The 9,393-nt window shown below is 31.9% G+C and overlaps 1 protein-coding gene across 1 annotated transcript; it reads right to left on the bottom strand.

The window, feature by feature from the left end:
* Positions 1-1,689: 1,689 nt before the first annotated feature.
* Positions 1,690-6,390, bottom strand: LOC145936507 (protein FAM200A-like). The gene is made up of 2 exons (XM_083038758.1): positions 5,380-6,390; positions 1,690-1,704 (listed from the first exon to the last, which is right to left on the bottom strand). The coding sequence occupies exons 1-2, from the start codon at positions 6,388-6,390 to the stop codon at positions 1,690-1,692; spliced, it is 1,026 nt and encodes a 341-aa protein (XP_082894884.1).
* Positions 6,391-9,393: the final 3,003 nt, after the last annotated feature.

Below are 9,393 nucleotides of genomic sequence, written 5' to 3'. Positions count from 1 at the left end.
GGAACTCCCTGTAACGATAGATGGCAAACCAATGTATCTGCAACCAAAAACACGCACAAACTACCAGAGGAACAGAAATCACTTGTAACCCTCTCGCTACTGCTATATATAAAATAAAAAACCAATGGCAGGTACTCACGCCACAACTGGAAGAATTTAAAACAGAACCAAGTTCGATTCATCTCAGAGCAATGCCATGGGGCAGAAACCCTGACGTCAACACCATTGCTACAGCAGAATTCACCACGAACGAAGGAGTCATCGTCGAAGACAGCCCACCGGACAGAGAATCTAAATCAGCATACATTATTAGATTCTGTGTTACGACAACGATAATTTGCACTGTAGCACTTCTTATACTCATTATTATACATAAAGTATATGAAAGAAAATGTTACCTACACTACAGCAATCCTGCGACTATATCCAAGACAACGTGCACTCTGGACATGCATATCTTGAAACACACGATGCAGAAGCTTCAGCAGTATCTAGCTACAACAATCTTAGAGAATATATTAAACCAGTTCAGCATATGTACAACTCACACCAAGAGACACTCGAGATGTCAGAAGAAATATATAACCTCAAAACTGCTTACCAGGATCTGGAGATGAGGCTTGACAAGTGCACATCGCCGATGCAGGCTGGGTTCAACAGGCTCACCGTCGCATCGTCTAAACACCGCTGCTCCAAGCTTAACGAGGGGGGTGTAACGGCCAGCGTCTCGTCTTAACGCCCGTCGCCGTCCGTCACTATTTTCTTTTTTTTCCTTTAATTATTATTTTATTTAATTATCTATCTTCTTCCTTGCCACTGACCTTTAAATTATATTTTACACGAGATTCCACTATAATCACATTTAATCTCAACGCGGTAATACGAATAAATCGCATCTAAATACTGCCGACAACAATCGAAGGAATACACAACATCGCGCCTGTCAAAACTAGCAGACGACAAGGCGGCCATAATGGAACGAGAGAGAATTTGGAGAGAAAGCTCTCTTCGATTAAAGCGGGAAAATTCAAATAGCCTAATAAAACGATTTATGCTCTTTTCCCTTTTTCAATATTTAAACGTTAATTTAATATTATTATCACTAGACCATTCATGTCTAGCAGTCGAACTACGATATATAAACATATAATATTTATAAAGATATTAAATATATTAATAATTACATTAAAGATATTAAATATATTAATAATTACATTAAGAATTATGTACGAAGTATTGCAAATAAGATAGTTATATGTAATATGCTAACATTCGTATATATATATATATATTTATATATATACATATATATATATGTATATAAAACTTTTAACGCACACAATCAATCAAAGAATACACACATACATGTGCACATATGAGCCTAGTGTAGACACACGCGTATAACTCTTTCTATATAAATGTGATAAAACTCGAGTATAGCATATATATATATATATATATATATATATATATGCATCTGCGGTATAACTCTTTATCGACAAAATCATGAACATAAATGTGTGAGATTCTAAACTTAAGTGAACCTGATAGATATATATATATATTTTGTTACGACCGTCGACTCCACTTGACGTCCACCGCCGCTCGTCACGCAAAATTTTCTTTTCTTCTTCCCGAACCACTGGCAACGCGCACGATTGTCTTATCACTTAGATATAATAATTTCATTCACCCAACGCGCACCTGCAGCACACAGAATTAATTATCTTAGACAATTATCAAACGTAAACACAACGCTGCACGTAAACAGATTTAAAGAGACAGTCAGTGGCGCCCTGTCACTGCACGTATATCAGCGCCGCCGCAACAATGCACAGCTGTACGATTCTCTCCTGAGATCTCGAAACTCTCTCTCTCGCGCGGGAAATCCAAAACCGCTCAAGGAACATTTACGTTCCACGTTTCCTTTTTTTTAACAATACTTAAATATATATATACATATATATTAAGAGAAGCAATTATATGTTAAATTAAGATAATTCTAAGTATTATATTATCTTTAATACTAACACTAGCATTAAGTCAATTGCAAGATTGAAACCTTAAAATAAAACTTGATAAGTATTAAATTAATTAAACACTAAAGTATAAATATACATATAATGAAAATAGGTAATAAGCATATATTATTTTAACAAACAGTCTTACAATAGTAATATTATTATTAAATACAGATATAAGTATTATAAGCATCAAAAGGGCTATATAATTATATATACGCATATGTAATTATTAATTCTATATTATATTTTGCCGAATACACTCGCGTACATACATACTCATATAAAAAGGCACGCATACGCATATATGTATATACATATATATATATATATATATATATATATATATATACATATATTCCCTATTAAATTCTGTAATAATAATTACATATATACATATATATATCTTTTCGCAACTATATGAAAACAAGGGCACTTAAAATAACAACACCAAAACACAGGAACATTTGAAATCAACGTATTCTTTATTTACTCAATATAGAAACACTTATTGTTTGACAAATATAAATATTAAAAGAACATACATTATAAAAACAGCGATAATAACATCACGACTAAAAATAAATATACAAATGTTGCAGTGCAAATATAATACAACGGTTATTATATTCAAACTCTCTCGCGAGACCCTATCATTCGGAGACACGTGCAATTATTGTAACCGTCTGTTTCCGTATCTGGGGGTAGCCCAGAGGTATATATACGCCGCTCGCAAGGGATAGTTCGTTAATTATTCTTCATCATTATAGCCAATATATCACTATAGTTATCATACTAGTCAAATTATAAGAATTGTAATTCAGTCATTCAGTCATTATAAGATACAGATAGATCAGAACAAATCGGTGTATAAAATAAATATTCATTATTCTTAACTACCTATAAATTTATTCTACAAGTAACTTGCTGGAAACCTACAATCTATAGTAAGTATCAATCAAATATTATTATAATTATTCTCGAGCACTACCTAACCCTATCTTAACTAATTACATTATAAATTAATTCATTATAATTAATTAACGCAACGCATTAACTATCAAATAACCAAAGTATCGCAACGGTACTAACATTGTTTCACGATTCAAAAATAATATATATTTAACTCGACACAGAGTTTCACTATCTTTCTCTCTTCTCTCCATTGGCACAGGTTTTCGAATCTGTAAAATAACAACAAGCTCAGACTGCTATATAAGAAAAATAATTATTACTTAAGGAATTTTTATACTTATCTAATTTTAATTCTGTCTTCTATCAAAAATTCATTCGTAACCGCGCGCCTCTCACACAGTGTGGCGATATGGGCCGGGTTTTTCGCGCATGCGCGGCCAGTACGCTATCAGTAAAGTACCTATTTCCAAGAAAGAGGGGTATCGTTAATCGCCCCGCAAATTTTTTTTTAATTTTTGAGAATCGGTAAAAAATTATATATATACATATATATATGAACTTTTTCGATTTATATATATATATATATATATATGCAACATTTTCTTTATCAATTCTCAAAAATAAAAAAAAATTGTCTACACACGCGCGCGCGCACATATATAAAAATATAATTAGCTCCATTTATTATTGTAGAATAAAATAAAAAAAAGCTGAAAAGGGGAAAGGGCTAAAATAACTTTAAAAATAAAACACTTTTAATATAACTCAAAATAAAATATTTTATTTGGCAGAAAAATATTAAAGAATACCAACATTTGTTGCAAGGGTAAGGAAAACTGCCAAAAACCTTACCAGTATTCATAAACAAAAAATTAATCAAAATTAATAAACAAAAAATATTAACGTACTAGAATAATAAAGAAACATCGGATAATAAATTTTAAATAAACTATATTTTATAATAAACTATATCTTATAGTAAACTAAAAATAAAATAACGTTTTAAATAGATTTTATATATATATATGAACATATATATATATGAAACTCTAAATATAAATATAATTAAAATCAAATTAATGTTATAAACTTAATTATATAACAAATTATAATTATCTAAATAAAATAAATAATTATAGAAATAAAAATAGAATAATAATTATATATTTAGAAATAAAATTATAAAAATAAAATTGCACAAAGCTTTGACTTTTACAGGTACACAAGTTTACGTTACAGGTACACAAGTTTACGTTATTAAGATATATTATAACTCTGAAAAGAGAATAATAATAAAACTCTGAAAAGAAACAAGTTTATAAAAACACATAACTAACATGCATTAAGAGAATATTGGCTAGATGTGTGACTCTACAAAATAAAATAATTAAATAATAAAATTAATGAAATAATAAAATAGTAAAATAAAATAATATTTAAAAGTGAAAAAAAAACAAAATGATTAAGAACCATCAGGTGTGCATTGTTCTCCATATAAATTTTGCGCGTTATGCAGTTCCAAATGCCTGGCGTCTACTTCAAAGTTTACACAATTAATGTTTTGTGATTGAAAATGAGACCGAATAACACAAATCGCGGAAACAGTATCATTACACAATCGGTTCCTTTTTTTATTTTTTATATCTGTTACTATTGAAAAAATTCGTTCGGCCTCGGCATTCGAATGGGGAAAAGAAAGAACTATTTCGATTAAAGATTCTAAATTTGGAAACATTTTTTCCCCAGAAATATCTTTAAATTCTACTATTTTTTTCCACATTAGATCTATTTTTAAAGACGCTAACTCTGTTTTCTGCTCATCATCAAAACATGATGGCAAAATTCTCCATTCAAAAGCTAACTTTGTGATATCAATATGTCCTAATCGCGTAGCAATGTAGGTTAAATCTTTAATTTTAAGTCTACCTTCTTCATAAAGAGCAATCTTCGGTTCTAGAAAAGTTAATTGTTCAAATAATTTATCTTTATATGGTAAACGCTTCAGCATTTCTCGAACTGCTGTGATATAAAAATCTAAACATTTTAATTTAATTTGTTGCGCGCATTCCAAAGATAATGTTTCTAATAATGTATTACATTCGGATCCAAGATATATATTTTCAATATGTTGAATATTATTTTGATCGTCTATATTTAAAGTAGAAATATCTTTAAGAGCATTAAAATTTATGAAATTTTGAGCTATCTGGTGAATTAATTTCTGGCTAGTTGAATATAATTTATGAATTAAAATATCACGCGACTGAAATAAAGCATTAAAACAATTAAAATAATTTAATGAATATTTTAAGAATAATAAATATGCTTTAATTGAATTATCATTTAACATTGCTAAAATGGTTTCCGCAGATTTCGTTTTATCCTCTACTGTCGCTAAAATAAAATAATTTTTTAGAACTTCCCAGTTGTCGAGAAGTCGTACAACGCAATTGTGTAACACAAGCCATCTAGTACTAGATAATTTTAAAATTTTATTTTTTTCTACATTAAAAAATTCTTGAAACTCTTTTAAAATTGCACTTCTTTTTGCACTGCCCGAAATATAAGTGGCAACTCCTCTAATTAAATTTTCACAAGATGACGGCAATTTTTCACACGCTTTACTGGCTACAATCGCGGAAGAATGGCAAATGCAATTTAATGTTATTAATTCTGGTATTTCTAATTTTAAACGAGACATAAAAGAGTTATTGCGTCCTGTCATTACTGATGCATTATCACATGCCATTCCAACAATATTTTTGATAGGAATTTTTTTTTCTTTTAAAAGATTTTTAAAATTTTCAAAAATTTTACTCGCGGTGCAATCTGTCGCATCTAAAGATAATAATTCTAATAACTGCGTTACAACATTTTTATTTAAAAGTGACACATATCGAACAAGAACGCACATTACTTTGGTGTCTGAAATATCTGTGTTTTCATCAATTAAAATGGAAAATTTACAATTTCGTAAGTTTTGAACAATATTTTCAATTTCGCGTTTTGCAATAATTTTTGTGATAATATTTGCGCACTTATGTCGAGCAAGTGAAACATCTTGTGCAATTTCAGAATCTATATAAATATCTTTTAATAACGGAATTAAATGATTCACCGTACGAAAAGCAACGTGATGCTCTGCGAAAAAAGAAGCTAATTTTATTTCTGCGCGTTTGACTTTATCCTTATGCATTAATGTGCTTGTATTTTCAGTCGCGTTATGTTTTTCGGAATTAATTTCTTTCGAATTTTCCAAATGTTTAAATGTTTCAGAATGTTTAATTAAATCCGTTTTGCAGCACCTGATGGTCTTATTACATATTATACAAATTGCTTTATTTTCTACAGGATGAGGAGCCAACCATCCTTTAAAAATATTTTCATCTAGCCATGCTTTTTGAAATTTCCTAATTCTCTGTTTTTTAATTGCTCCTTTTCCTACGTTATCCATTTTAATATTATTATATTAGTAAATATATAATAAATAATATTATTTATAATTAATCGACTTACCTAACTAACCCTTACTGCTCGCTGTCAGCTGTCACTAGGCCTGCCGCCCGCCGCCAAGACTTTAGCGACCACTTGATAGCTAACATGATACGCCGTTGTTTCGGCCGCGCATGCGCATAAAACCCGGCCCATATCGCCACACTGCTCTCACAGGGCGTCGCACCGCTCCTATCCATTAGAGCGCCTCCGACAGGGCGAGCGATCCTTGACGATTCTTCCAGCTCTATACCCAATTTTCGGGGAGCGCCTCTACAAGGGTGAACTTCTGCCTATAGCCTCAAGGTTACGCCTCTCTCAGGGCGATAACCGCTTCCTTCTCTACCTGTAAATTAATAAAAGACAGAATTAGTTCATCTTATTGAAAATAAATAAATTATTAATAAATAAAATCAACTGATATATATATATTTGAATATCGAGTTAGCACTATTTATTATCACAAGCAATAATATAGTACTTAAGATTCACTACTTACATTTCCTTCCTTACGCACACATACGTAAGCATACATGTTTATGTCGTCCTGCGACGTCGCGTTCTCTTCATAAGTCCTGACCACGCGTGTTCTACCGCTCGGCCCGCGAACCAGGCTTTCTATTGCGTACCTTCATAGGTCACGCCAGAACGCGTCAAAATCTCCCTCCAGGACGTAACAATTTTAACATCTTTATTTAGACATATTATAACAGGAACTAATATCATCTTATATAATTATCAACTAACAATAGTTTAAGACCGACTCGAATATCGAATATAGCTTAAAAATGCATGTAGGTGTGCGACTCACAGGCATACTGTTAAAATGAATAATTAACGAACAAACTAGACTTAAATTATTAATGCTATCAAGTTCACCTCAATATATATATGTTTACTAATATTAAAATGGTCATAACAACAAAAGAGAGTTCACACATACATGTATCTACATTAATTAGCGACCAACGATATTTACACTTTAACAAGGGTAATAATAATAATATTTGTAGCCAATGTCATACAATTTAACGGTTTATTTCAAACGACGACAAACATACCTAATTACACAGTCTCAACGCTCTAAAGTACACGATAATAATAACATGTTTTCAATCTAAAACTCAAAACATCTTTGGAAATACAAATGTACTGCGCAAATATTCTAAGAAGTCAGCAAATATACCGAGAATGTTTATATTTTCGCGACACGTGTCTCATCGATACTGGTCCACATATGACTATCGAAAGACTGGGGGTAGCCCAAAAATTAGTATATAACCGATCGCCAAGAAGTATCATAATCATTAAGAATCCAATTTCAGAACGATAAACTCACTCCGAACATTCAGAACAAAATCGTTATATCGAGATCATATTGAGAAACCAAAGCACACTAGCTTCTAGATACTATTCGTATTAATTAAGATAATTAAACAGTTATATTTATACACAGCGATACTTATAAAAAATATATATATATGTGTTATAATAAAAATAATAATAGTAGTTATAACTTATTTATTCACATATCTGTGATTATCCAGCGTCCACAACATATCATCGTAAATATTTACAGTATATCTAATTCATTCTCACAGTGAACATTTCGAAGTCTCACGATAACATTCCAATTAACCATTCATACGAAATTTAATCTTACACTAACAAATGAAGTGACTTAACTCTAACAATCAAGTACGAATGATAAATTAATTATTAACAAAGTACGCTAACACTCGACGCGACTCCGCGACTCTTGAATCTCTTCTGCGTCCGTCGAAACTCGCATTTTTCCACTGTCGCTCCACTCGTCGAGCTCTCTCCTTATTGCATGATATTTTCAACCTAGAAAATAACCACAAGCTCAGACTGTTACATATATATATACATTTCAATTATTATTCAGGAAGATTTTACACTTATCTGATAATTCGGTCTTCCATTAATATTTTTATTCCATCTACCGCGCGCCTCTCACAGGGCGTCGCACGGCTCCAATCCTTCTGAGCACCTCTGAAAGGGCGAGCTATCCTTGACTTTAGCTCCTTTTCTGTACCCATCTCTCGAAGAGCGCCTCCATAAGGGTGAACTTCTATCTATTTACAAGGTCACGCCTCTCTCAGGGCGATAAACACATCCATTTCAACCTGTAATTAATGAAAGACAGAATCAATTAATGTCAATTAAGAATTAATCTCGCATTAATAATATTAATTTTACTAATAACTTAACAACAGGGTACTAACTAGTGGGAAACTAACAAAGAAAATAAAGTTCAACCAAATACGGGTATAATAATTATAAAGAAGAATAAACATATGTGCATACACATTTTACATCAAGATAACATTACAATAAAAATATTATAGTTACATAAAACACAGCTAACATTATTCTATTATATAAGTACCACATTAGTAACATAGAATATAAGAGCTCGCATACTCACTACTCACATTTCCCCCTTTCATTTTAATCATAAAAATACACATACATTCTATCCATCCGCTTATAAAACTTTCTATTTTTATAAATAATAATATTCAAGCGTCCTAGATAAGATTAACGCGTTCTCCCTTACTCCTGACCACGCGTGTTCTACCGCTCGGCCCCGCTAGTCAGGTGTCTCATCGCGTATTCGTAGAGGCGCGCGAACGCGTTAGAAAATACTTACCCCCAGGACGTGACACGCGTGGTGAGTTAATTTATTGCGTAACATGCGTACAAAGAGTGCTTCATCTACCAAAGGTACTGATTCTATTGCTCTTTTACAGGCTCTTGCGAACTGCCAAACAGGAATATTGTGCCCATCGTATTTTGGTACGAGTCAAGAGCGCTTTGGAGATAGGATTTCGGATATCCTGCTTGTTGCGGAAAACCATTCGTTGCGGTTGCTGGATTTGGAAAACTAAAGGTAAGATTCGAACTTGTGGTTGCTTCTGTAGGAGTGGACATGGTAAAA

The sequence above is a fragment of the Prenolepis imparis genome, unplaced genomic scaffold (genome assembly GCF_030444845.1).
Source record: "Prenolepis imparis isolate NDT839.2.m4 unplaced genomic scaffold, iyPreImpa1.0 SCAF_5, whole genome shotgun sequence".
Taxonomy (NCBI): Eukaryota; Metazoa; Arthropoda; class Insecta; order Hymenoptera; family Formicidae; genus Prenolepis; species Prenolepis imparis.
The sequence above is the reverse complement of the archived record's forward strand: the minus strand, read 5'-3'. Positions and strand labels throughout refer to the sequence as shown.

What these genes read in the sequence shown, in the direction of transcription:
- LOC145936507 (XM_083038758.1), bottom strand. Translation starts at nt 6,390, where the DNA reads ATGGATAACGTAGGAAAAGGAGCAATTAAAAAACAGAGAATTAGGAAA.